We start from the raw sequence: 27,791 nt of genomic DNA, 5'->3' as shown, positions 1-27,791 counted from the left end.
ATTTTACCTTTCAACTTTAACCCTTAACTTGGAGGGGGCGGATGGGAGCCCATTAGCTAATTTAATTTAAACATAGAACGGTAGAACAAAATGCAGGCCGTTTGGCCCACAGTGTTCTGCTGACCTTTTAACCTACTCCAAGATCAATCTAACTCTCCCCTCCTACATAGCCCTCCATTTTCTATCATCCGTGTGCCTATCTAAGAGTCCCTTAAATGTCCTGAATGTGTCACTGCCCTCAGGCAATGACCACTCTCTGTGTAACGTCCCGCTATACTTTCCTCCAATCACCTCAAAGTTATGCTCCCTTGTCCTGGGGAGAGAGGTCTCTGGCTTTTCACACGAGGGATCTATGCCACTGATCATCTTGTACACCTCTATAAAGTCACTGCTCATCGTCCTTCACTCCCAAGAGAAAAGCCCTAGCTTGATCCACCTTTCCTCATAAGACACACTCTCCAATCCAGGCAGCATCCTGGCAAATCCCCTCTGCACCCTTCCTCTAATGAGGTGACCAGAGCTGAACACAAGTGGGGTCTAACCAGAGTTTCTGAGCTGTGTAGCATTACCTAGTGGCTCTGGAACTCAATCCCGTGACTAACGAAGGCCAACGCACCATACCTGGTGAAGGGAAGGCGAAGTGGTTGCAGGGTGGGATAGAGGGGGATGGTTAGAAGCCAGACCTTGATGGGGCGCAGCACAGACAATGAATTCTCGCTCTCTCTTGCAGTCCTCGGCCTCGCTCTGGGCTAACTCCGAACAACGCGAAGCCCAGGAGAGGCTCTTGGAAACCGTGGCTGTCCTCCAGCGCCTGGCCATCAGGCTCTCAGGACGGGCTGAGATGGTGGGGGCAGTCCGGCAGGTGAGTAACTCCCAGGGGCCAAGAATATCATCTTTCCGACCTATCACCTTCCAGCTTCTCACTTCATTATCCTCCCCACCCACTCACCTTTCCCCTCACCTATCACCTGCCAGCTTGTCCTCCTTCCCCTCCCCCAATCTTCTTCCCTCCTCCTTTCCAGTCCTGATGAAGGGTCAGCTGTTTATTCTCCTCCACAGATGCTGCCTGACCTGTTCACTTCCCCCAGAACTCTGTGTATGGTGCACAAAACAAAGTGTGACAGTTACAGAGAGAGTGCAGTTAAGGCAGACAGTAAGGTGCGAGGTGATTATGAAGTCAAGTCCATCTTGTCGTATAGGGGGAGAATACTCTGTTAACAGTAGAAGCTGTCCTTGAGCCTGGTGGGACTTGCTTTCAGGTTTTTGTGTCTTCTGCTTGATGGGAGGAAGGAAGGAGAGAGAATGTCCGGCGTGGGAGGGGTCTTTGATTACACTGGCTGCTTTACTGAGACAGTGAGAAATGTAGACAGAGTCCATGGAGGGGAGGCTGGGTTCTGTGAAGTTGTGAGCTGTGTCCACAGCTCTCTGCAGTTTCTTGCGATCACTGGCAGAATAGTTGCCGTGCCAAGCCGCAATGCATCCCGATAGGATGTGTTCACAATGCACACCTTTTGGACACAAGATGTTTTGCTGACCTCTTAACCCTAATCTAACCCTTCCTTCCCACAGATCAATCTAACTCTTCCTTCCCACAGATCAATCTAACCCTTCCCTCCCACAGATCAATCTAACCCTTCCTTCCCACAGATTAATCTAACCCTTCCCTCCCACAGATCAATCTAACCCTTCCCTCCCACAGATCAATCTAACCCTTCCTTCCCACAGATCAATCTAACCCTTCCCTCCCACAGAGCCCTGTGTTTTTCTAACATCTGCGTACCTGTGTAAGAGTGTCTGAAAGGCCTGCTGTCTGTTTTCTGTGCATCCTCCGTGTGCTGTAGGAGAAGCGAATGTCCAAGGCCACCGAGGTGATGATGCAGTACGTGGAGAACTTGAAGCGCATGTATGAGAAGGACCATGCGGAGCTCACCGAGTTCAAAAAGCTGGCCAATCAGAACTCGAACCGGAATTACAGTCCATACGGAGACAGCAGTGGTAGGGATGCATGCCGTCTGGTGTCTGCCACTCGCGCGGTGGGCTGGGGAGGGAGACCCATGGATGAGGTTGTGAAGGTGGCCAGTGTGGTCGGGGTGGCTGGGTTACCCACTCTCTGGCAATCTCCAATGGAGTGATGGGCACACAGGTTGAGAGCACCCCCATGATGGTCATAAAATGACTGTCTACCCTACAGTGATCCTTGTGATGGGTGTACAGTCATCCCAGTGGTAAAAATCAGCCAAATATCAGTGTCGGTCCTGTCACTATCCCAATTTGCCCTGTTGTTCCTGAAGAAACACGCACAGAAGGCTGCAGGAACTCAGCAGGTCAGGCAGCATCTAGGGAAAGAAATAAACAGTTGATGTTTCAGGCCGAGACCCTTCCTCAGATTCCTCCTTCACTTTCTCCCATGGTCCACTCTCCTCTCCTATCAGATCCCTTCTTCTTCAGCCCTTTGCCTTTTGCACCTATCACCTCCCAGCTTCTTACTTCATCTCCCCCTCCCCCCTATCACCTTCCAGCTTGACCTCCTTCCCAGTCCCCCACGTTCCTGCTCTGGCTTCTCCCTCCTTCCTTTCCAGTTCTGAAGAAGGGTCTCAGTCCAAAACGTCGATTGTTTGTTCCTGTCCAGAGGCACTTCCTGACCTGCTGGGTTCCTCCAGCATTTTGTGTGTGTTGCTCTGGATTTCCAGCATCCACAGAATCTCCTGTCAATCCTGATGCTCTCTGAATGTCTGTGCCAGGTTTATCCCTGCTGTTAACTTTATCATTGTCCTGAGTAATCCCAGTTTATCCGAAGTGTTAACCCTGTGTGAATCACAGTCTTATCACAGCGCTATTGCTCTCTGCTTAACTCTCTGTCCAGTTGTCTTCGATGGCCCTGCCCTGCTGTGTGAAAGAGACTCCAATCATCTAACCACTTCCACTCTCTCACTGATCTTTCACCCATGGCTGTCCGCCAGCAGGGGGCAGGAGTGTCCCACCAGCCCTGACATCAGCTGTTTGGCATGTTATGTAGAAGTTGCACATGACATTGGCGAGGCCTAATTTGGAGTATTGTGTACAGTCTTGGTCACCCTACAGGAAAGATGTAAACAGGATTGAAAGAGTGCAGAAAAAATTACAAGGATGTTGCCAGGACTTGAAAACCAGAGGTATAGGGAAAATTTTAATATTCCCTAGAATTGTTCTCTTGAACATAGAAAATTAAGGAGAGATTTGATAGAGGTATACAAAATTATGAGGGTATTGATAGGGTAATTGCAAGCAGACACTGACCCCTCTGTGACCCCAGCCCCAGACATAAACCCTCTATAACCCTGGCCCCTGACACTGACCTCTTCATGACCCCGGTCCCAGACACTGACTCTGACCTCTGCCCTGCACTAATTTGGGGTTTGTATCTTGGGGATTGTGATGTTTGACCTCACCCTGCAGGTGGACCCTGCCTAGAGAGTCAAACAGCCAGGCAACAGGCCCTTCAGCCCATCTCATCCATGCTGACCATAACTTCCATCTAAACTAGTTCAGTTTGACTGTGATTGGCCCGTATCCCTCTCAACATTTCCTATCCATGTACCTGTCCAAGGGCCTTTTAAACGTTGTAATTTTTCCCAGCTCAACCAATTCATGACTGATAGGGTGGTTGTTCACAGTTTAGGGGAGGGTGAAGCTAGAGGGCACAGCTTCAGAGTGTGGGTGGACATGAGGAACAGGTTGGTGGTTATGTGGAATGAGCTGCCAGTGGATTTTGTTATGTTACCATGCCATGCTGTGGTAGTAAGAGATGTGAAGATCAGAAGATGGTGAGGAGAGAATTGTTTGACAGCTTTGTCTGGCAGAGGCCAAAGGGGGGAGTGTGGTTTTCAATGTGAATGGATCGAGAGGTTGAGGAGGCACCTGGTGACCACACTGTGCTCAGAGAGAACAAAGTTCAAAGTCGATCTGTTACCGAAGTACATACTATATATGTCACCATATACCACCCTGAGATCCATTTTCTTGCTGGCATTCACAATAGATACAATGGAATTAATGAAAAACTACACACAACAAAGATAGACAAAGAACCAGCGTGCAAAAGACAACAAATTCTACAAATACAAAAAGAAAAGCAATAAATAATAATTCATTCATAAGTATAAATTGTTAAGTTGTGCAAATAAAGATAAATAATACTGAGAACATATGTTGTGCAATCCTTAAAGGTGAGTGTGGAGTCAGTTCCGAGTTGAGGTGAGTGAAGTTATCCACGCTGCTTCAGGAGACTGTTGGTTGAAGGGGAATAACTGTTCCTGAACCTGGAGGTGTGGGACCTAAGATGCACCTCCCTCCCCTTTCTCGATCTCTCTGTCTCTGTCTCTGGAGACAGTCTATCTACTGATGCCTTTTATAAACACACTGATTCTCACAGCTACCTGGACTATTCCTCTTCTCACCCTGTTACTTGTAAAGATGCCATCCCCTTCTCTCAATTCCTCCGTCTCCGCCACATCTGCTCTCAGAATGAGATCTTTTATTCCAGAACTAAAGAGATATCCCCCTTTTTCAAAGAAAGGGGCTCCCTTCCTCCACCATCAACGCTGCCCTCAACGGCATCTCTTCCATTTCACACACATCTACTCTTACCCCACCCTCCTGCCACCCCACCAGGGACAGGGTTCCCCTTGTCCTCACCTCCCACCACCTGCCTCCCACATTTGGCACATAATTCTCCATAACTTCTGCAATCTCCAGCAGGATCCCACCACCAAGCACAACCTTCCCTCCCCTCCCCCACTTTCTGCTTTCCGCAGGATTGCTTCCTATGCGATTCCCTTCTCCACTCCTCCCTCCCCACTAATTTCACTCCTGGTACTTATCCTTGTGAGCGGAACAAGTTCTACACCTGCCCCTACACCCCTCCCTCACTACTATTCAGGGCCCCAAACAGTCCTTCCAGGTGGGGTGACATTTCACCTATAAGGCTGTATCCAGTGCTCTGGGTGTGACCTCCTGTATATCAGTGAGACCTGGCATAGATTGGGTGACTGCTTTGCCAAGCACCTACTCCATCCGCCAGAAAAAGCGGAATCTCCCAGAAGCCACCCACTTCAATTCTACTTCCCATCCCCATTCCACTATGTTAATCCACGGCCTCGTCTACTGTCAAGATGAAGCCACACTCAGGTTGGAGGAACAACAACAACTTATATTCCACCCGGGTAGCCTCCGACCTGATGGCATGAACATAGATTTCTTGAACTTCTGGTAATTCCCTCCCCCACTACTGCCTTCACCGTTCCCCATTCCTGTTTCCCTCTCTCACCTTACCTCCTTAGATACAGGATTGGGAAGCTTTTAAAAACCTACAAAAAGCAACTAAAAGAATCATTAAGAGGAAAAGATGAAATATCGAAGCAAGCTAGCAAACAATATCAAGGAGGATAGAAAAAGCTTTTTCAAGTAAATAAAAAATAAAAGAGAGATGAGAGTGGATATAGGACCGCTAGAAAATGAGGCCAGAGAAATAATAACATGGAACAAGGAGATGAGAGATGAACTAGATAAGTATTTTGCATCAGTCTTCACTGTGGAAGACACTAGCAGTGTGCCAGATGTTGAAGGCTGTGACAGAAGAGAAGTGAGTGCAGTTACTATTACAAGGGAGAAGGTGCTCAAAAAGCTGAAAAGGGTACATAGGTCACCTGGACCAGATGAACTGCACCCTAAGGTTCTGAAAGAGGTAATGGTAAAGGTTGTGGAGGTATTAGAAATGATCTTTCAAGAATCATTGGACTCTGGCAAGATTCCAGAGGAATAGAAAATTGCGATAGTCACTCCACTCTTTAAGAAAGGAGGGAGGCAGCAGAGAGGAAATTATAGACCAGTTAGCCTGACCTCAGTGGTTGGGAAGATGTTGGAGTCAATTGTTAAGGATGAGGTTTTGGAGTACTTGGTGACACAGGACAAGATAGGACAAAGGCAGCATGGTTTCCTATTGGAAAGATCTTGTGTGAAAAATCTGTTGGAATTTTTTGAGAAGATTACAAGTAGGATAGATAAAGGGGATGCAGTGGATGTTGTATATTTGGACTTTCAGAAGGCTTTTGACAAGGTGCCACACATGAGACTGCTTACCTAGTTAAGAGCTCATGGGATATGGGAAAGTTACTAACATGGTTCGAGCATTGTCTGATTAGTAGGAGGCAGTAAGTAGGAATAAAAGGATTCTTTTCTGGTTGGCTGCCAGTGACTAGTGGTGTTCCGTAGGGGTCGGTGTTGGGGCCACTTCTTTTTATGCTGTATATAAATGATTTAGATGATGGAATAGATGACTTTGTTGCCAAGTTTGTAGATGAAATGAAGATTGGTGGAGGGACAAGTAGTGTTGTGAAAACAGGAAGGCTGCAGAAGGACTTCAACAGATTAGGATAATGCACAAGAAAGTGGCAAATGAAATATAATGTTGGAAAGTGCATAGTCATGCATTTTGGTAGTAGAAATAAATGTGCAGACTATTTTCTAAATGGGGAGAAAATGCAAAAATCTGAGATGCAGAGGGACTTGGGGGTCCTTGTGCAGAACACCCTAAAGTACGGGTCCCCAACCTTCTTCGCGCTGCGGACCGGTTTAATATTGACAATATTCTTACGGACCGGCCAACCGGGGGAGGGGGGTTGTTCAAGTAGGGTTAAACTCACCTCAACATGTCTTTTACAGTTAGGATTGCCAGCTTTCTCACTCCCAGATAAGGGACAAAAGTAGCAGTCAAATACGGGATACTTGGGTTTACCCCGAGAAAGACTACCATGACCATGAAACCTTGCGCGGGCACCTCTGTACGTGACGTGTGCATGCATGTACGTGCCGATTTTTTTTCCCCACAAATCAGTTTTGGCTTAATCTTTCCGACTACACTGTACGTACATTATTTCTACTTTATATAGGCTGTGTATTTATCATATCATTCCTGCTTTTACTACATGTTAGTGTTATTTTAGGTTTTATGTGTTGTTTGGTATGATTTGGTAGGTTATTTTTTGGGTCTGGAAACACTCAAAAATTTTTCCCATATAAATTAATGGTAATTGCTTCTTTGCTTTACGCCATTTCGGCACGAAAGGTTTCATAGGAACGCTCTACCTTAGCAGGGGAAGTACGGGAGAAGGGCGGTCCTGTATGGGACAAACCAATTTAGCCCAATATACGGGACAGTTGGCAACCCTATGTTCAAGTTCAACAGTGCATGACAGGGAATGAGGAAAGGTGCAGCTGACTCATATCGTTTCCTCGCGGCCTGGTAGCACATGTTTTGCAGCCCGGTGGTTGGGGACCGCTGCCCTAAAGGTTAACTTGCAGATTGAGTTGGTGGTGAGGAAGGCAAATGCAATGTTGGCATTCATTTCAAGAGGTCAAGAATATAAGAGCAGGGATGTGATGCTGAGGCTTTATAAGGCCCTGGTGAGGCCTCACCTTGAGTATTATGAACAGTTTTGGGCTCCTCATCTAAGAAAAGATGTGCTGGCATTGGAGAGGAGGTTCACAAGGATGATACTGGGAATGAAAGGGTTATGCAAAGAGCGCTTGATAGCTCTGAGTCTGTACTCACTGGAGTTTAGAAGGATGAGGAAAGGATCTCATTGAAACCTTTCGAATGTTGAAAGGCCTAGACAGAGTGGATGTGGAAAGGATGCTTCCCATGGTGGGGGAGTCCAGGACGGGAAGGCACAGCCTCAGGATAGAGAGGTGTCCAGTTAAAACAGGGATGCAGAGACATTTCTTTAGCCAGAGGGTGGTGAATTTGTTACCACAGGCAGCTGTGGAGGCCAGGTCATTGGGTGTATTTAAGGCAGAGCTTGATAGGTTCTTGATTGGCCACGGCTTCAAAGGTTATAGGGAGAAGGTTGGGGAGTGGGGCTGAGGAGGATAAAAAAGAATCAGCCATGATTGAATGGCAGAGCAAAGACTCGATGGGCCAAATGGCCTAATTCTCCTCCTATTTTGTGCATGTTGCTTTCAATTTCCACCATCTGCAGAATTTCTCCTGTTTATCATTGCTTTTAACTAACATCTTTTTTGCCTTTTATTTTCAAGTTTTTTAAATTTTTTATTTGTACTTTTATACCATTGTAAAGCACTTTGCACCATGCCATTGTATGAGAAGTGCGCCGTAAGTAAGTTATCATTATTATCTTTTCTTTCAGATGACGGTGTTCCTCGGACAGCCCGCTCCATGTCACTCACTCTTGGCAAGGTAAGGGCCAGCCACAGGAAACTGGATGATTTTCGAGCTCATCACTGTTTCACCGAACAATTAAACAGGCCGGCCCAACACTGCAGCCACCAAACCATAAGACAGAAAAGCAGAATGAGTCCATTCAGCCCATCGGGTCTGCTCCACCATGCCATCATGGCTGGTTTATTACTCATTCTCCAGCCTTCTTTCCGTAGCCTTTGTCACCCTTACTAACCAAGAACCTATCAACCTCTGCCTTACCGTGGGTACCACAATAACAGCGCAACGCTTTTTCAGCGCGCGGTGTCGGAGTTCAGAGTTCAACTCTAACATAATCTGTACATCCTCCCCATGAAATACATGTGTTTCCTCCGGGTGCTCTGGTTTCCTCCCACAGTCCAAAGACATACCGGTTAGTAGGTTAATTGGTCATTGTAAATTGTCCTGTTTCACACTGTATCTCAATTAATAAATAACACATAAATAATTAAATAAATATACCAATGGCCTGGCCTCCATAGTCGTCTGTGACAATGATGGTAGATTCACTACCCGCTGGCTACAGAAATTCATCTTTATCTCTGTTCTAAATGAACACCCCTCTATTTCGAAGCTGTGTCTCTGGACCCAGACTCCCCCTCTTTACGAAACATCCTCTCTATATCCACTCTATCCAGGTCTTTCAATATTTGATAGGTTTTAACGAGATCCCCCATCATTCTTCTAAACTCCAAACGAGTACAGGCTCAGAGCCATCAAAAGCTCCTCATACATTAACCTTTTTATTCCTGGGATAATTCTCATAAACCTCCTCTGGACCCTCTCGAGTGCCAGCACGTCCTTTCTAAGATAAGGGGCCCAAAACTGCTCACAATATCCAAGTGAGGCCTCACCAGAGCTTTATAAGGTCTCAACATTACATCCTTGCTTTTATATTCAAGTCCTCTTGAAATGAATACTAACATTGCACTTGTCTTCCAAATCCTGCACAAGTTTGAATTTTCAAACTTTGAGTTTTGAATTTTCTCCATGTTTAGAAATTAGTCTATGACTTTATTCCTTCTGGCAAGCTGCCTCCAGATCCATACGGCGTCTTAGTGGAATGAATCCTCCTGGCTTCATGCACAGAGCTCAATATTATTATTAACTGTGTGATTGATACAGAGAGGGTGTCATTGCTTGTGGGTTTTGTGGTTTCTCACTTTGCCAGATTTTCGCTGAGAAAGGTCTCTACCAGACAATGGGTGACTTGAATCTCAGTGATGTACATTGAACTGCTGTGTTGGATTCTGATGTTTTTAATCCAAAGTTCTTTCGGAAGTCAGGAAAAAGACACTAAGTTTGCTGCTTCATGATTGTTTTAATAAGCGTTGATCGAACATAGAGAAATTGAAACAGACAGTGAACAAAGGGAGATAGGAGCAAACTGGTCTAAGAATATGGTGTCCAGTGTTGAGCAGTTTTTTATACCCATAGATAAGGAAAATTCCGTAAACATGTGTAGAGGATAGTTAACTAATGATTCAGATAATGCAGAACATAGAAGCTTCCAGAGCTTTCCAGAATTATACTTTGCATTACCACTAGGGGGCAACACTAAGCTTGTTGTTACCACTAGGAATTAGTTACTTGTAATTACATTGAATATGTGAATAATGAATTGTTAAACTGTAAAGGAAATAACAATTAAACAGTCTAATCTAAACATTGAACAATGGGATTCAACAGAGGTGTTGTGTTTTGTCCGCAGAGCGTGCCACGCCGGAGAGTTAGTGTGGCGGTGCTTCCAAAGTTTGTCAACTTTCCAGGACAACCGGGCAGCGCCTCCGCCGTTCCCACCGTTGCTGCCGTGGTAGGACACCCACTTATCTGTAAAACTGATGTGAGAAAATTCATGTTAAGATGCAGAAAAATTCTGGGAGATATTTCTGTTCTGTAAAACAGAGATTCTGCAGATGCTGGAAATCCAGAGCAACACACATACAAAATACTGGAGGAACTCAGCAGGTCAGGCAGCATCTGTGGAGAGGAATAAACTTGACTTTTTGGGCCAAGGTGCTTCGTCAGAACTGGAAGGAAAAGAGAAGAAGCCAGAATAAATAGGTGGGGGGAGGGAAAGAGGACAAGCTTGAAGGTCATGGGTTAAGCCAGGCTGGTGGGAGAGGTAAAGGGCGAGAAGAAAGGAGAGGAGGGTGGGCCGTGGGAGAAGGGGAAGGAGGAGGAGCCCAGGGGAAGGTGATAGGCAGGCAAGGGGAAGAGGTAAAAGGCCAGAGAGGGGAATTGAAGTGGGAAGAGGGTGGTAAAGAAGACGTAGGCAGGTACATTGATAGGATAGGGGTCATATATAAGCAAATGGGGCTGGTCCTGTCTCACTAATTGGGCAACACAGGAACATTGAGCCAAAAGTCAAAGGGCCTGTTTTCATTTGTGTGCCTGTGACTCTCTGACTCTAATTAAAATGACTCCACTGACCTGGAGGACTTGTGGCTCCCGGACAATATCCATGTACAGGTCTTGCCACTCAGGGACTTGGGCTAGATTATTACTCTGACTGTATGTTTACTGCTATGGTAATTATATGTGCTATATGTGTCTTGTGCTGTGTGTGATTGTTGTTCTGTGTTTTGCACCTTGGCCCCCGGAGTAACACTGTTTTGTTTGCCTGTATTCATGGGTAGGTTGAAGGACAATTAAATTTGAATTTGAGTGATTAAAGATTAAACACAAAAGATTCTGTAGAGACTGGAAATCCAGATCAAGGCACACAAAATGCTGGAGGAACTCAGCAGGTCAGGCAGTGTAAGTCCATCAGACATTGGAGCAGAATTGGGCATTGGGCCCGTCATGTCTCCTCCATTATTTTATCATGGCTGATCCATTTCCCTTTTAACCCAAATCTCCTGCCTTTTCCCCGTAACCTTTCACACCCTGATTCAAGAACTTATCAACTTCCACTTTAAGTACACCCAATGACTTGGTCACCCAGTGAATTCCACAGATTCATCAGCCTCTGGCAAAAGAAATTCCTCCTCATCTTTGTTCTAAATGGACGTCCCCCTTTTCTGAGGTTGTGCCCTCTGGTCTGAGACTCTCCCACCATAGGAAACATCTCCATACCTACTCTATCAAGGCCTTTCAACGTTTGATCGGACTCAATGAGATCCCGCCCCCCCCCCCCCACCACCTCATTTTTCTAAATTCCAGTGAGTACAGGCCTAGAGGCATCAAATGCTCCTCATATGATAACCCTTTCATTCCCGGATTCATTCCAATGATCCTCCTCTGAACTCTCCAATGTCAGCACATCCTTTTTTAGATAAGAGGCACAAAACTGTTCACACTACTCGAAGTGAGGCCTCACCTGTGCTTTATAAAGTCACAACATTACATCATTGCTCTTATATTCTAGTCCTCTCAAAATGAATGCTAACATTGCATTTGCCTTCCTCACCACAGATTCAACTTGCAAATTAATCTTTAGGGAACCCTGCATGAGGACTCCCAAATTCCTCTACACCTGGGATTTTTGAATTTTCTCCCAGTTTAGAAAATAGTCCTTCCACCTTTTATTTCTTCCACCAAAGTGCATGGCGGTACACTTCCCGACACTGTATTCCATCTGCCACTTCTTTGCCCAATCTACTAATCTGTCTAAATGCTTCTGCAACTTCTCTACCTCCTCAACTCTTTCTGCCCTTCCACCTCTCACAATATCATCTGCAAACCTGGCAACAAAGCCATCAATTCTGTCATCCAAATCATTGACATATAATGTGAAAAGAAGTGGTTCCAATCAGAAAAGGCTCCCTTTATTCCCACTCTTTGTCTCTTGCCAATCAGCCACTGCTTTATCCATACTGGAACCTTTCCTGTAATACCACGGGCTGGTGGCTTGTTAAGCAGCCTCATGTGTGGCAGCTTGTCGAAGGCCTTCTGGAAATTCAAGTACACAACATCATCTGATTCTCCTTTGCCTATCCTGCCTGTGTTTTCCTTACAATATCAGTGAAACATACAGAATCTATGGAGCTGAATGATAAATAACTTTACTTGTCAGACTACATCGAAACTTTGAGTGAAACATGTCATTTGCGTCAAACAAAATCAGGAAGGATTTTGCTGGGCGGCCTGCAAATGTTGCTATGGTCCCAGCCCTGAGCTAGCATGCTGACAGCTTACTAACTGGAGCCAATACATCGGCGGACTGTGGGAGGAATCTGGATCACCGAGGGAAACCAACACGGTGACGGGGAGACTGTACAAACTGTGAGGGTCCGGACGCAGAGTGAGAGGTCTGATGCAGGAATGCATTTGATGCGCCGGGTGTGTGCCCTCTGCTCTGCTGCACGAGAAGCCCGTATTACGTTAGCATGCATTTCCCGGCTCCCAACACACCCACCAGCCCCATGATTCACTCAGCAAATTGCTTCTGCTTCTAAGAAGCTGTAAAACCACAACTGCTGGAATTCTGAAACACGAACAGAAACTGCTGGAAATCCCCAACAGCTCAAGCAGTGTCTGCGGTGAGAAGAGGAGGAGAAGGAAAGAGAGGGGGAAAGAAAGCAGGAAAAAGAATTTGAGGGAGAGCAGGAGAGAAGAGGCAAATGAGGACAAGAGAGGAGAAACGGGGAGGGGGAGAGGAAAGAGGGAGGAGGAGAGAAGGAGTGAAGGGTCAGAGAGGGAGGGAGGGAGTGAGTGAAGGAGAAAGAGAGGAAGAGAGCAAGAGAGAGGAAGAAAGAGAGAGGGAGAGAGGAGGAGAGTGGGGGAATGAGAGAGAGAGAGAGAGAGGGGGGAGTGAAGGAGGGACAGAGGGAAGGAGGAGTGTGAGTTAGCTTTTTATTTTATTAAGAAGTACAGACTCTTCCAGCCCAACGAGCTCGTGTTGCCCAATTACACCCATGTGACTCACTCACATAATTAGCGGTTGCCAAGAAACAGCTCAGAACATGAACTGAGAAAACACTGTTGAAACAAAGTATTTAGAAACAATTGGAGACAAGCATTTGATGAACTCTGCAGCGAAGGGTTGTTGCAGAAAATGAAACAGCAAAGATTCAGGGTGAAAGGAGAGAGTTTTAAAAGGGGAACTGAGGGGTAAAGTTTTTTACATGGAGAGAGAAACTCTCGACCAGAGGAGGTGGTGGAGTCAGATAGCCACTGTGTTTAACAGATGTTTAGACACTTCAGTGAGCAAGGGTGTAGATAGGTATGGTGCTAATCTGGGCAAATGGGATTGGTGTCGATGGACAGGAAAGGCATGAGGGGCCAAAAGGCCAGCTTCTGTGCTGTATGACTCCATGACAGGTGGGAGACAGCCTCGACACACAAGTTCGTTCATTGTCATTTCAACCATACCCATGTATACAGCCAAACAAAACAACGTTCTCCTGCACAACACATAGAAACATAGAAAATAGGTGCAGGAGTAGGCCATTCGGCCCTTCGAGCCTGCACCGCCATTCAGTATGATCATGGCTGATCATCCAACTCAGAACCCTGTACCAGCCTTCCCCCCATGCCCCCTGATCCCTTTAGCCACAAGGGCCATATCTAACTCCCTCTTAAATATAGCCAATGAACTGGCCTCAACTGTTTCCTGTGGCAGAGAATTCCACAGATTCATCACTCTCTGTGTGAAGAAGTTTTTCCTAATCTTGGTCCTAAAAGGCTTCCCCTTTATCCTTAAACTGTGACCCCTCGTTCTGGACTTCCCCAACATCGGGAACAATCTTCCTGCATCTAGCCTGTCCAATCCCTTTAGGATTTTATACGTTTCAATCAGATCCCCCATCAATCTTCTAAATTCCAACGAGTACAAGCCCAGTTCATCCAGTCTTTCTTCATATGGAAGTCCTGCCATCCCAGGAATCAATCTGGTGAACCTTCTTTGTACTCCCTCTATGGCAAGGATGTCTTTCCTCAGATTAGGGGACCAAAACTGCACACAATACTCCAGGTGTCGTCTCACCAAGGCCTTGTACAACTGCAGTAGTACCTCCCTGCTCCTGTACTCAAATCCTCTTGCTATGAATGCCAGCATACCATTCACCTTTTTCACCACCTGCTGTACCTGCATGCCCACTTTCAATGACTGGTGTATAATGACACCCAGGTCTCGTTGCACCTCCCCTTTTCCTAATCGGCCACCATTCATATAATAATCTGTTTCCCTGTTTTTGCCACCAAAGTGGAAACCTCACATTTATCCACTTTAAATTGCATCTGCCATGAATTTGCCCACTCACCTAACCTATCCAAGTCACCCTGAATCCTCTTAGCATCCTCCTCACAGCTAACACTGCCGCCCAGCTTCGTGTCATCCGCAAACTTGGAGATGCTGCATTTAATTCCCTCATCCAAGTCATTAATATATATTGTAAACAACTGGGGTCCCAGCACTGAGCCTTGCGGTACCCCACTAGTCACTGCCTGCCATTCTGAAAAGGTCCCGTTTATTCCCACTCTTTGCTTCCTGTCTGCCAACCAGTTCTCTATCCACATCAATACCTTACCCCCAATACCGTGTGCTTTAAGTTTGCACACTAATCTCCTGTGTGGAACCTTGTCAAAAGCCTTTTGAAAATCCAAATATACCACATCCACTGGTTCTTCCCTATCCACTCTACTAGTTACATCCTCAAAAAATTCTATGAGATGCGTCAGACATGATTTTCCTTTCACAAATCCATGCTGACTTTGTCCGATGAATTCACCGCTTTCCAAATGTGCTGTTATCACATCCTTGATAACTGACTCCAGCAGTTTCCCCACCACCGACGTTAGGCTAACCGGTCTATAATTCCCCGGTTTCTCTCTCCCTCCTTTTTTAACAAGTGGAGCCACCCTCCAATCCTCAGGAACTAGTCCAGAATCTAAAGAGTTTTGAAAAATTATCACCAATGCATCCACTATTTCTTGGGCTACTTCCTTAAGCACTCTGGGATGCAGACCATCTGGCCCTGGGGATTTATCCACCTTTATTCCCTTCAATTTACCTAACACCACTTCCCTACTAACATGTACTTCCCTCAGTTCCTCCATCTCACTGGACCCTCTGTCCCCTACTATTTCTGGAAGATTATTTATGTCCTCCTTAGTGAAGACAGAACCAAAGTAGTTATTCAATTGGTCTGCCATGTCCTTGCTCCCCATAAACAATTCACCTGTTTCTGTCTGTAGGGGACCCACATTTGTCTTAACCAATCTTTTTCTTTTCACATATCTATAAAAGCTTTTACAGTCAGTTTTTATGTTCCCTGCCAGTTTTCTCTCATAATCTTTTCTCCCCTTCCTAATTAAGCCCTTTGTCCTCCTCTGCTGGACTCTGAATTTCTCCCAGTCCTCAGGTGAGCCACTTTTTCTGGCTAATTTGTATGCTTCTTCTTTGGAATTGATACTATCCCTAATTTCCCTTGTCAGCCACGGGTGCACTACCTTCCTTGGTTTATTCTTTTGCCAAACTGGGATGAACAATTGTTGTAGTTCATCCATGCGACCTTTAAATGCTTGCCATTGCATATCCACCGTCAACCCTTTAAGTATCATTTGCCAGTCTATCTTAGCTAATTCACGTCTCATACCTTCAAAGTTACCCTTCTTTAAGTTCAGAACCTTTGTTTCTGAATTAACTATGTCACTCTCCATCTTAATAAAGAATTCCACCATATTATGGTCACTCTTACCCAAGGGACCTCTCACGACAAGATTGCTAATTAACCCTTCCTCATTGCTCAATACCCAGTCTCGAATAGCCTGCTCTCTAGTTGGTTCCTTGACATGTTGGTTCAGAAAACCTTCCCACATACATTCCAAGAAATCCTCTTCCTCAGCACCCTTACCAATTTGGTTCACCCAATCTATATGTAGATTGAAGACACCCGTTATAACTGCTGTTCCTTTATTGCACACATTTCTAATTTCCTGTTTAATACCATCCCCAACCTCACTGCTACTGTTAGGTGGCCTGTACACAACTCCCACCAGCGTTTTCTGCCCCTTAGTGTTATGCAGCTCTACCCATATAGATTCCACATCCTCCCGGTTAATGTCCTTCCTTTCTATTGCGTTAATCTCCTCTCTAACCAGCAATGTTACCCCACCTCCTTTTCTTTCATGTCTATCCCTCCTGAATATTGAGTATCTCTGAATGTTGAGCTCCCATCCCTGGTCACCCTGGAGCCATGTCTCTGTGATCCCAACTATATCATATTCATTAATAACAATCTTCACTTTTAATTCACCCACCTTGTTACAAATGCTCCTTGCATTGACACACAAAGCCTTCAGGCGCTCTTTTACAACTCTCTTAGCCCTTATACAATTATGTTGAAAAGTGGCCCTTTTTGATTTTTGCCCTGGATTTGCCGGCCTGCCACTTTTACTTTTCACCTTACTACTTTTTGCTTCTACCCTCATTTTACACCCCTCTGTCTCTCTGCACTGGTTCCCATCCCCCTGTTGTGAACTAACCTCCTCTCGCCTAGCCTCTTTAATTTGATTCCCACCCCCCCAACCATTCCAGTTTAAAGTCACCGCAGTACCCCTCGCAAATCTCCCCACCAGGATATTGGTCCCCCTAGGATTCAAGTGTAACCCGTCCTTTTTTTACAGGTCACGCCTGCGCCAAAAGAGGTCCCAATGATCCAAAAACTTGAATCCCTGCCCCCTGCTCCAATCCCTCAGCCACACATTTATCCTCCACCTCATCGCATTCCTACTCTCACTGTCGCGTGGCACAGGCAGTAATCCCGAGATTACTACCTTTGCGGTCCTTTTTCTCAACTCCCTTCCTAGCTCCCTATATTCTCCTTTCAGGACCTCATCCCTTTTCCTACCTATGTCATTGGTACCTATATGTACCACGACCTCTGGCTTCTCACCCTCCCACTTCAGGATATCGTGGACACGATCAGAAATATCCCGGACCCTGGCACCAGGGAGGCAAACTACCATCCGAGTCTCTGGACTGCGTCCACAGAATCGCCTATCTGACCCCCTTACTATCGAGTCCCCTATTACAACTGCCCTTCTCTTCCTTTCCCTACCCTTCTGAGCTACAGGGCCAGAATCTGTGCCAGAGGCACGGCCACTGTCGCTTCCCCCGGGTAAGCTGTCCCCCCCAACAGTACTCAAACAGGAGTACCTATTGTCAAGGGGCACAGCCACCGGGGTACTCTCTAGTACCTGACTCTTCCCCTTCCCCCTCCTAACCGTGACCCACTTGTCTGCCTCCCGTGAAACAAGTTGGAGTTATATGTACACAGTACATATATCTCACATATAACTGTACACATGTATACCACCAAACAAAGCAACATTCCTGCGGACCAGGGTGCACAACACGTTATACTTAACTCACACACATAACATATAAAGTAATATTACCACAAATGATAAGGTGCATTTACGACACAAGTTGAAAAGTAAACAGTATAATGCTACTGATGCTTCATTCATGATGCGATCTGGGTGGTGGCCGGGAGTTCGGTAGTCTCATGTCCTGGGTGCACACACAGAGGGGGAGAGAGGGGGAAACACCTTATTGTTTGTAACCATACATGAACATCCATGAATACAGCCGAACAAAACAGACTTACTCCAGGCCCAAGGTACAGAGCTCAGAGCCAACGGTCATATGATAACACGTAACAGTGAATTGGACTAGCAGTATTCCACATTAACAATGTCCAATTGGGTCTATCATCAATCTTCCTTCTAAGGTGAACACGCACATGCTCACAACTTTTGCTACTGGCGTCCAAAGGAATTTAAACTGTGCACAACTCTCTACCTCATTGGCATGTTAAGTATATTTCATGATCGTGCACAATCACATTTCCTTTTCCAGTTTCTGTTGCTGATGGTGTTGATAATGTGGAGTTGGTGACAATTTGTCTAGAGATTTAGGAACTGGCTTATTTATGCTTTTTTTAAGCAAGGGGCGTGAAGTGCAAGGGGACTGATAGTTCATTTAAAGTCAAATGTCTCAATGACTGATTCAGACAACTTTAATCATGTGAAAGGATTGAGGTTACTACATGCTGCCGTATGAGAAGTAAGACTCATTGCTGCGTATTATTTTATTCTTTTTAAACAATGAACAACAAACTGGACTTGGTAGTTTACTATCCTGAGAAAGGCTTCAGGTCTACTTCCACTTAAAAGCTCATGTTGTCGTCACTGGGCAAACAATTGTACAACACAAGATATTTGTGCACACTGATCATTACAAATTAGAGGGAACACAATGCTTGTGATGAGATGAAAGTTGGGGTTTCTGAGAGGATGGGAGGGAGGAATGGGGATTGTGATCACATGAAAGTTTGAGTTTGTGAGAGGACAGATGTGGACAGGAGGGAGGAATGGGGCTTGTGATGAGATGAAAGTTTGAGTTTGTGAGAAGATGGGTGAGGACAGGAGGGAGGAACGGGGCTTGTGATGAGATGAAAGTTGGAGTTTGAGAGAGGACAGGTGTGGATGGGAGGGAGGAATGGGGCTTGTAATGAGGTGAAAGTTTGAGTTTGTGAGAAGATGGGTGAGGACAGGAGGGAGGAACGGGGCTTGTGATGAGATGAAAGTTTGAGTTTGTGAGAGGATTGGTGTGGTTGTTCTGCCGAGCATTGTGGGGATTGTCAGAATGAGTGCTGGGACTTTTGCAGGCTGCCCCCAGGACACCCTTGGGTGTGTTGGTTGTTAATGCAAATGACACATTTCACTGTATGCTTCAACGTTGGTGCCCTCCGTTGGTCAGGGTCGACAATGGGCGTTGCGTCCAAGCTGTCTATGTAACACACAAGCTGGGGCAGTACGACATGGAGAGCAAGCTGTTGTCCACACAGCAGCCCCCACCCCTTCACACAGCTGATGAACAACAGACACCGATACAGTTTGGAACCAGCGGCATCACAGGAGTCGGCAGTCAGCGCTGAAGACAATGTAGGACTGCCTCCGGAATTTTCCTCGGGATTTACCCCCGAAGCCTTCCCCATGAGTGGGTTTGGCCACAAGGCAATGGAGGTTTGAGATCAAAGTTCTTCTTCTCTTAGATGAGCAGCCACCCGCAGCTGAAGAGACCCATCTACCTGAAGTTTCGATGTGTGCACAGTAAATAAACTTGAATCTTTGTAAGGGCCTACAAGAGCTGCAGCCTGTGGTTTGTCAGAAAGTATTAGCAAGGTTTGGGCAGTGTGACGGCGTTTATTCCCTTGGGGTCAACTCTCGACAGGAATGTAAAGAATGTGAAATTGACGGTCTGATCTGTCGACAGGAACTCTGTAACAAACAGGCAGGCCCTAGTAATCGCATTCCAGACCTGACGTCACCATGCTGACGTCAGCTCAGTCTCAGATGTCAGCTCTTGTTTGTTTCTCCCTGATATTGCTGCCCCCCCCCCCGCCACCCTCTCCTTCCGGCCCTACGGGGCATTAAAGATTGGAAGACAAAGAAGGAGAATTAGGCCTTTCAGCCCATCGAATCTGCTCTGCCATTCCATCATTTGATTAGGTTAGATTAGATTCAACTTTATTGTCATTGTACCGAGTACAGATACAAAGCCAATGAAATGCAGTTAGCATTTGACCAGAAATGCAAAGAATAGTGTTATTTACAAAATAACTGTGAATAAAAAGTAAGTGCTACAGCACACAAAAATAAAAGTACTGAGACAGTACAATATGGGTGTAATATTGCTTAGCGCTGTGATGTGAGGTTCAGCAGGGTCACAGCCTCAGGGAAGAAGCTCTTCCTGTGCCTGCTGGTGTGGGAGCGGAGGCTCCTGTAGCGCCTACCGGATGGGAGGAGAGTAAAAAGTCCATGGTTAGTGTGAGATGCATCCTTGATAATGCTTTTCGCCCTGCACAGGCAGCGTTTATGGTAGATGTTCTCAACGGTGGGCAATTGGGTGCCGATAATCCGCTGGGCAGTTTTCACCACACGCTGGACTGCTTTGCGGTCCGATATGGGACAATTGCCATACCACACTGAGATGCAGTTGGTGAGTATGTTGTCAATGGTACAGCGGTAAAAGTCCGTCAGTATCCTGGGACAGAGGTGAGCTTTCTTGATGCTCTGCAGGAAATAAAGGTGCTGTTGCACCTTTTTGATCAGGATGGAGGAGCTCAGGGACCAGGTGAGATCCTCGGAAATGTGGACACTAAGGAATTTGAAGCTTGATACATGCTCCACTACAGCTCAGTTGATGTAGATGGGGATGTGAGTGTGGCTCCTAGCATGCCTGAAGTCCACAATCATCTCCTTGGCTTTCTGGGTGTTAAGGGCCAGGTTGTTGTCGGCATGTCACGCGGCCAGGTGCTGGACCTCGTCCCTGTCGGCAGTCTCGTCATCCCCTCTGATCAGGCCAACCACCGTGGTGTCGTCTGCGAACTTGATTATGGAGTTAGAACTATGTACAAGAACGCAGTCATAGGTGAAAAGGGAGTACAGAAGAGGGCTCAGCACACAGCCTTGAGGCACGCCAGTGTTCAGGGTGAGAGTGGAGGAGGAGAGGTTGTCTAATGTCTGTTAGTCAGTAAGTCCAAGGTCCAATTGCAGAGGGATGAGCTGATACCAAGTTGGTGAAGTTTGGCAATCAGCTTGGAGGGGATCACAGTATTGAATGCTGAACTAAAGTCAATGAACAGCATTCTGATGTAAGAGTTGGGGCTGTTCAAGTGGGTCAGGGCAGAGTGAAGTGCCGTGGAGATGGCATCCTCTGTTGACCTGTTGGTGTGATAGGCAAATTGATGGGGGTCCAGGGTAGTGGGCAGACAGGATTTCAGATGTGATGGAACCAGTCTCTCAAAGCACTTTGCAATGAAGGGGGTGAGTGCAGCTGGACGGAAGTCATTCAGGCCCGTGGCAGTGGAATGCTTCAGCACTGGCACGATGGTGGTGATCTTGAAGCTCATGAGGACAACTGCCTGGGCCAGGGACAGATTAAAAATGTCCGTGAAGACCCCGGCCAACTGCCCTGCACAGACTCTGAGCACACAGCCAGGTATTCCATCCGGACCAGCTGCCTTCCGTACATTCACCCTGCTCAGGGTGGCGCAAACATCGGAGGTGGAAAGTGAGAGAGGCAGTTCACCAGGTGGGAGATCCACTTTGAGGGTGACCTCCTTGTTCTCTTGGTCAAAGCGAGCGTAGAAGTAATTGAGCTCATCAGGGAGGGAAGCAGAGCTGGAAGGGGGCACAGTACTAGGTGGTTTGAAGTCTGTAATGACCTGTATGCCACGCCACATGCGTCGGGGGTCCGAGGAGTTGAAATGCTCCTCGATTCTCTGTTTGTATATGTGTTTAGCCTGAGAGATTCCCCTCCTCAGGTTGGCCCTGGCTGAGCTGTAAGCCTCCTGGTCTCCAGACCTGAAGGCTGAATCTCCGGCTTTGAGCAGGAGGCGAACCTCTCTGTTCATCCATGGTTTCTGATTGGGGAGAACTTTTACTTGTTTTTGTGATGTCACTCTATCTACACACTTGTTGATGTGCTCAAGGACAGAGTTGGTATATAAGTCAATGTTAATCTGAGAGTCTGTGGTGGTATGGGCAGCAAACGCGCTCCAGTCTGTGTGCTGGAATTGGTGCTGAAGAGCAGGGTCAGCACCCTCCAGCCAGATCTTAATAGTCTTCATTGTGGGTTTCACACGTTTAATGACCGGGCTCTACCTGGGAAACAGAAACAATGAAAGATGGTCGGGCTGTCCCAGGTAGGGGAGGGTCGTGGCTTTGTAAGCATCAGTAAATCATGGCTGATTGACTATCACTCTTAATCCAGTTTTCTCCTGCCTTCTGACCATAACCTTTGATGCCCTGACTAATCAAGAACCTATCAACCTCAGCTTTTAATATACCCAATGACTTTGCCTCCTCAGCTGCCTGTGGCAATGAATTCCATAGATTCACCACCCTCTGGTTGGAGAAATACCTCCTCAACTTTATTCTAAATGGACATCCCTCTGTTCTGAGGCTGTGCATTCTGGCCCTAGACTCTCCTACTGCAGGAAGCATCCACTCTATCTAGGCCTTTCAGTATTTGGTAGGTTTCACTGAGGCTTTCCCTCGTTCTTCTGAACTCCAGTGACTACAGCCTCAGAGTCTTCACACTCCTTACACATTAACCCTTCCATTCCTGGGGTCATTCTCATGAACCTCCTTTGGACTATCTCCAATGCCAGCACATCCTTTCTTAGATAAGGGGCCCCTAAACTGCTCACAATACTCCACGTGTGGTCTGACCAATGTCTTACTGTAGAAAGCCTCAGCGTTACATCCTTGCTTTTAAGTTCTTGTTCTCTCAGCTCTTAATCTGCGCAACTTCATGAAAAGTCTAAGCTGTGTTTCAGAGGATTTCAATACAGATGAGTGTGAGTTGAGGCATTTTGGAAAGTTAAACCACCGTATAACTTTATACTATGACTGAGGGGGCAGAGGAACTGAGGAATACCACCACATAGTTTTTTGAAAGCAGCATCGCTGATAGAAGGGGTAGTTTAAAAAAGAGGCGTTTAGCACATTGACCTTCATCAGCCAGGTGCTGAGTCTAGGATCTGGGACATTATGCTGCTGTTGTACTCGTCACTGATGTGGTTTCACTTGGAGTTTGCACAGTTGTTGTCACCCTGTTGTAAGAAGGATGTGGTTAAACTGAAAAGAGCGTGGAGAAGGTTTATGAGGATGTTGCCAGGACTCAAGGGCCTGAGTTACAGGGAGAGGTTGGCCAGGCTAGGGTTAGGGTCTTTATTCCCTGGAACGTGGGAGAATGGTGATCAAGAACTTCCAGTCAAGATGACACCTGCGTACAACGCTCCTTTGGTCAACATCTCCTGGATAGATCATGGAACCATTTTTTCACTTCTTTCATGTCCTTTACATTTGTTTCTTGTCTTGAATGTGATTCTGAAACTGTTGGACCCTGTGTTTCGCTGTTTGGAGATTGTTTGGGGTGCTTTGCTGCTCTGCAGTCTCAGAAAGGATTCCGGAAGGTAGGGGCTGCGTGAGCGAACCTCATGGTGAGAAGTCTGGAGGATACGAGCCCTTATTTGACCTCATTTCGCTGACTTTAGCTTCCGTTGTTTTGCCGATTAAAGCGACCAAGGCAATTGCAATATCAAGCTGAGGGCGGAACTTTGGAGATCGTTTGGGTGTTCCGGCACTCTGCTGTCTCTGAGAGGATTCCCAGAGGCTGAGGCACATGCGTGAACCTCATAGCAGACAGGCTGTAAGACTGATGTGTGGCTCCTTATTTTGATTAAAGCGAGGAGGGAGATTGAAGCATCCAAGCAAATGCAGAGAGTGCGCACTGGCTGCCTATCTTTTGATTGGTTGCTCTGTACCAGAGAGGGGAGGCTCTGCTGCTGCAACTGGAGATTGTGCCCAGGTTTTTTCTGCATTCTGGATGTGTACTTGGACTATAAACTCTTTCTTCAGTCATACAGTTTTTATATTCTGTGCTTCTTCGCCTGATCTTTTCAGGTTTTTTTGTGTGGGAGGAGGGATTTGGGGGTCAGTGATCCTGATCCATTTTGTTTGTTTTTGTGGGGAGGGGGAATTTGGGGGTCGATGTGCCTGTTCCATTTTTGTTCTGTTTTTGTGGGGAGGAGGGATTTGGGGGATGATGTGCCTGTTCCATTTTTGTTCTGTTTTTGTGGGGAGGAGGGATTTGGGGGTCGATGCGCCTGTTCCATTTTTGTTCTGTTTTTGTGGGGAGGAGGGATTTGGGGGTCGATGTGCCTGTTCCATTTTTGTTCTGTTTTTGTGGGGAGGAGGGATTTGAGGGATGATGTGCCTGTTCCATTTTTGTCCTGTTTTTGTGGGGAGGGGGGATTTGGGGGTCGATGTGCCTGTTCCATTTTTGTTCTGTTTTTGTGGGGAGGGGGGATTTGGGGGTCGATGTGCCTGTTCCATTTTTGTTCTGTTTTTGTGGGGAGGAGGGATTTGGGGGTCGATGTGCCTGTTCCATTTTTGTTCTGTTTTTGTGGGGAGGAGGGATTTGAGGGATGATGATTGTGCTGCCTTCCTTCTCTTTCTTGCTTTCACGGCAACCCGGAGAATTAAAGAATTTCAGAGTTGTATACTTTGATAATAAATGAATCTTTGAAGCTTTTAATGATGGTTGACATAATAGAAATGTTTGAAGTTATGAGGGGCATAGATAAGGTGGACAGTTACAGTCTTTTCCCCAGGGAAGAGGAGTAAGGGAATGGACTTAGGAAGAGAGGGGAAAGATTTAGAGGGGACGTGAGGGGCAATGTTTTCTCACAGAGGGTGGTGATTAGATGGAACGATCTGCCAGGGAAAGTGAGTGAGGCAGGTACACTGGTATCAGTTAAGAAGCATTTGGATAGCTACATGGAGTGAAGGAGCTTGGAAGGGTATGGCCAAATGCAGGACATTGGGACTAGATGGGTCAGACTGGACTGGTCAGGCTGAATAGCCTGTATCTGTGCTCTGTGACACGCACTGACCAGTAGTGTGTTTGAGAACCAACAATCTGGACACAACGCAATCTGATCCCTCAGTAGGGCCTTAAAGCAGATCTATTCCATGGGGCAGACACGGCTTAAAGAAGAGAGAGAGTGTTGGCCTCCCACGTCCACATTTATCCCTCCACCAGTACAAATTGGACATTGAAATGGACATTGTGACATTATTTATCAGACATATTCTGTGTGAAGAGATGAACTGACAATGCTCCAAATCAAAATCCTTTCTGGTTCCCTCTCCACAGCTGCTGGCTGATTCTTGAGAGTCTGCAACATTTTAATTCTTTATTCTCCGTATTTGCAGTGTCTGCACCTGTTTTATCTTGCTATCACCTTATAGAGTGCAGAAGCTTGCTGTGCGCAGTTTGTAGAATTGTAGACCACTACAGCATAGAAACAGGCCCTTCAGCCATCTAGTCCATGCTAAATTGTGTTGTGGGAGGGAACCAGAGGTCCCGGAGGAAATCCATGTGGTCACGGGGAACACATGCAAACTCCACACAGACAGTACCCGATGTAAAGATTGAACCGGGGTTGCTAGAACTGAAGCAACAGCTCTACTATCTCCACTATCTGAAAAAATGACCCTTAATGGATTTCCACTACCCCGCAAAAAAGCATCAAAAGGGTGGCAAAACCCATCCATTTGACCTTTTGTTACTGAACACCGCATTGACCAGAAGGTGAACATGAAATTATTTACAGTTGCCTGACCGCAGGGTATCTCTAAGCAATTTGCAGGCAAATAACTGTTTTAGATATAGAAAATATGCAGCCAACTTGTATGCATCAAGATCCCACAAGCAGCTGTGATAATGGAGGTCCCGCCGGATTGGAAGACTGCAAATGTCACGCCACTTTTTAAAAAAGGATGTAGACGAAAGACAGGCAACTATAGGCCAGTTAGCTTAACATCTGTAGTCGGGAAAATACTTGAAGCTGTCATTAAGGAAGAAATAACGAAACATTTAGAAAAGAGTGGTTCCATTAGACAGACGCAGCATGGATTCAGAAAGGGCAGGTCCTGTTTCACAAACTCGCTGGGGTTCTTTGAGGACATAATGAGTGCAGTGGATAGAGGGGAACAGGTGGATGTTGTATACTTGGATTTCCAGAAGGCGTTCAATAAGGTGCCGCACAAGAGACTTAATAAATAAGATACGGATGCACGGAGTTGGAGGAAGTGTATTGGCATGGAGAGTGGATTGGTTAACCAATAGAAGGCAGAGAGTTGGTATAAATGGGTGCTTCTCCGGTTGGCAGTCAGTGGTGAGTGGGGTGCCGCAGGGGTCGGTGCTGGGCCCACAGCTGTTTACCATTTACATTGATGATTTAGAAGAGGGGACTGAGTGTAGCGTAGCAAAATTTGCTGATGACACTAAACTGAGTGGAAAAGCAAATTGTACAGAGGATGTGGAGAGTCTGCAGAGGGATATAGATAGGTTAAATGAGTGGGCCAAGGTCTGGCAGATGGAATACAACATTGGTAAATGTGAGATCATCCACTTTGGAAGGAATAATAGAAAAGCAGATTATTATTTAAATGGTGAAAGATTGCAGCATGCTGTTGTGCAGAGGGACTTGGGAGTGCTTGTTCATGAATCGCAAAAAGTTGGCTTGCAGGTACAACAGGTTATTAAGAAGGCAAACAGTATGTTGGCCTTCATTGCTAAAGGGATTGGATTCAAGAGCAGGGAGGTCATGCTGCAACTATACAGGGTACTGGTGAGGCCGCACCTGGAGTACTGTGTGCAGTTCTGGTCTCCACACTTGATGAAGGATATACTGGCTTTGAAGGCAGTGCAGAGGAGGTTCACAAGGTTGATTCCAGGGATGAAGGGGTTAACCTATGAGGAGAGATTGAGTCGCCTGAGACTATACTCTCTGGAATTCAGAAGAATGAGAGGGGATCTTATAGAAACACAAAATTTTGAAAGAGATAGATAAGATAGAAGTAGGAAAGTTGTTTCCATTGGTAGGTGAGACTAGAACTAGGGGACATTGCCTCAAGATTCAGGGGAGAAGATTTCAGATGGAGATGAGGAGAAACTGTTTTTACCAGAGAGTGGTGAATCTGTGGAATTCTGTGCCCAAGGATGCAGTTGAGGCTTCTTCACTAAATATATTTAAGAAACAGTTAGATAGGTTTTCACATAGTAAGGGAATTAAGGGTTATGGGGAAAAGGCAGGTAGATGGAGATGAGTTTACGGACAGATCAGCCATGATCTTATTGAATGGCGGGGCAGGCTCGAGGGCCGGATGGCCTACTCCTGCTCCTATTTCTTATGTTCTTATGTTCTAAAACATTAATCTACCTAGACCCATCGACCTGCACCCAGACCATAGCCTTCCACAGCCCTGTTATCCATGTACCTATCCAAACTTCTCTTAAATGTTGAAATCGAACCCGCATCCAACAGTTGGTGGGCAACTGATTCCACACTCTCACCACCCTCTGAGAGAAGAAGTCTCCCTCGTGTTCCCCTTAAATGTTTCACCTTTCACCTTTAATTCTAGACCGCAGTGGAAAAAGCATTTACCCTATCAATAGCTCTAACCCTATCTAACCCTAACCCAACCCCTACACCTATCTATATAATTTTGTATACCTCAATAAAATCTCCCACATTCTGCTAATTCCAGGGAATAAGATCGAACCTTTTCAATTTTTCCCTAAAACTCAAGTCTTCAAGTCCAAACAACATCCTTGTAGATTTTCTCCGCACTCTTTCAATTTATTGATATAAGACCATAAGACAGAGGAGCAGAATTAGGCCATTTGCTCATCGAGTCTGCTCCGCCATTTCATCATGGCTGATTTATTCTTCCTCCCAGCTTCAATCTCCTGCCTTCTCCCAGTATCCCTTCATGTCCTGACTAATCGAGAATCTATCAACCTCTGCCTTAAATATATGTAAAGACTTGGCCTGCACAGCTGCCTCTGGCAAGAAATTCCACATATTCACCACTTCCTGGCTAAAGAAATTTCTCCTTACCTCTGTTCTAAAAGGACTTCCCTCTGTCCTGAGGCTGTGTTCTCAGGTCTTAGACTTTCCTACCATAGGAGACATCAATTTCATCCAAATCATTGACATATAAT

At 46.1% G+C, this 27,791-nt stretch overlaps 1 protein-coding gene across 4 annotated transcripts in view; it reads left to right on the top strand.

Moving 5' to 3' along the window:
• The window catches only part of mrvi1 (murine retrovirus integration site 1 homolog), a 207,697-nt gene that overhangs the window by 160,603 nt on the left and 19,303 nt on the right, over positions 1–27,791 (top strand). For 3 of the 4 annotated variants that reach the window (XM_063061569.1, XM_063061565.1, XM_063061568.1), the window contains 4 exons: positions 731–862; positions 1,842–1,995; positions 8,184–8,233; positions 9,966–10,097. In XM_063061569.1, coding sequence (XP_062917639.1) covers positions 731–862; positions 1,842–1,995; positions 8,184–8,233; positions 9,966–10,097 — 468 coding nt within the window. The remainder of the gene's footprint in view (positions 1–730; positions 863–1,841; positions 1,996–8,183; positions 8,234–9,965; positions 10,098–27,791) is intronic. The other variant, XM_063061567.1, reaches the window with a different exon arrangement.

Source organism: Mobula hypostoma, chromosome 11 (genome assembly GCF_963921235.1).
Source record: "Mobula hypostoma chromosome 11, sMobHyp1.1, whole genome shotgun sequence".
Taxonomy (NCBI): domain Eukaryota; kingdom Metazoa; phylum Chordata; class Chondrichthyes; order Myliobatiformes; family Myliobatidae; genus Mobula; species Mobula hypostoma.
This window is presented reverse-complemented; position numbering and strand designations above follow the sequence as displayed.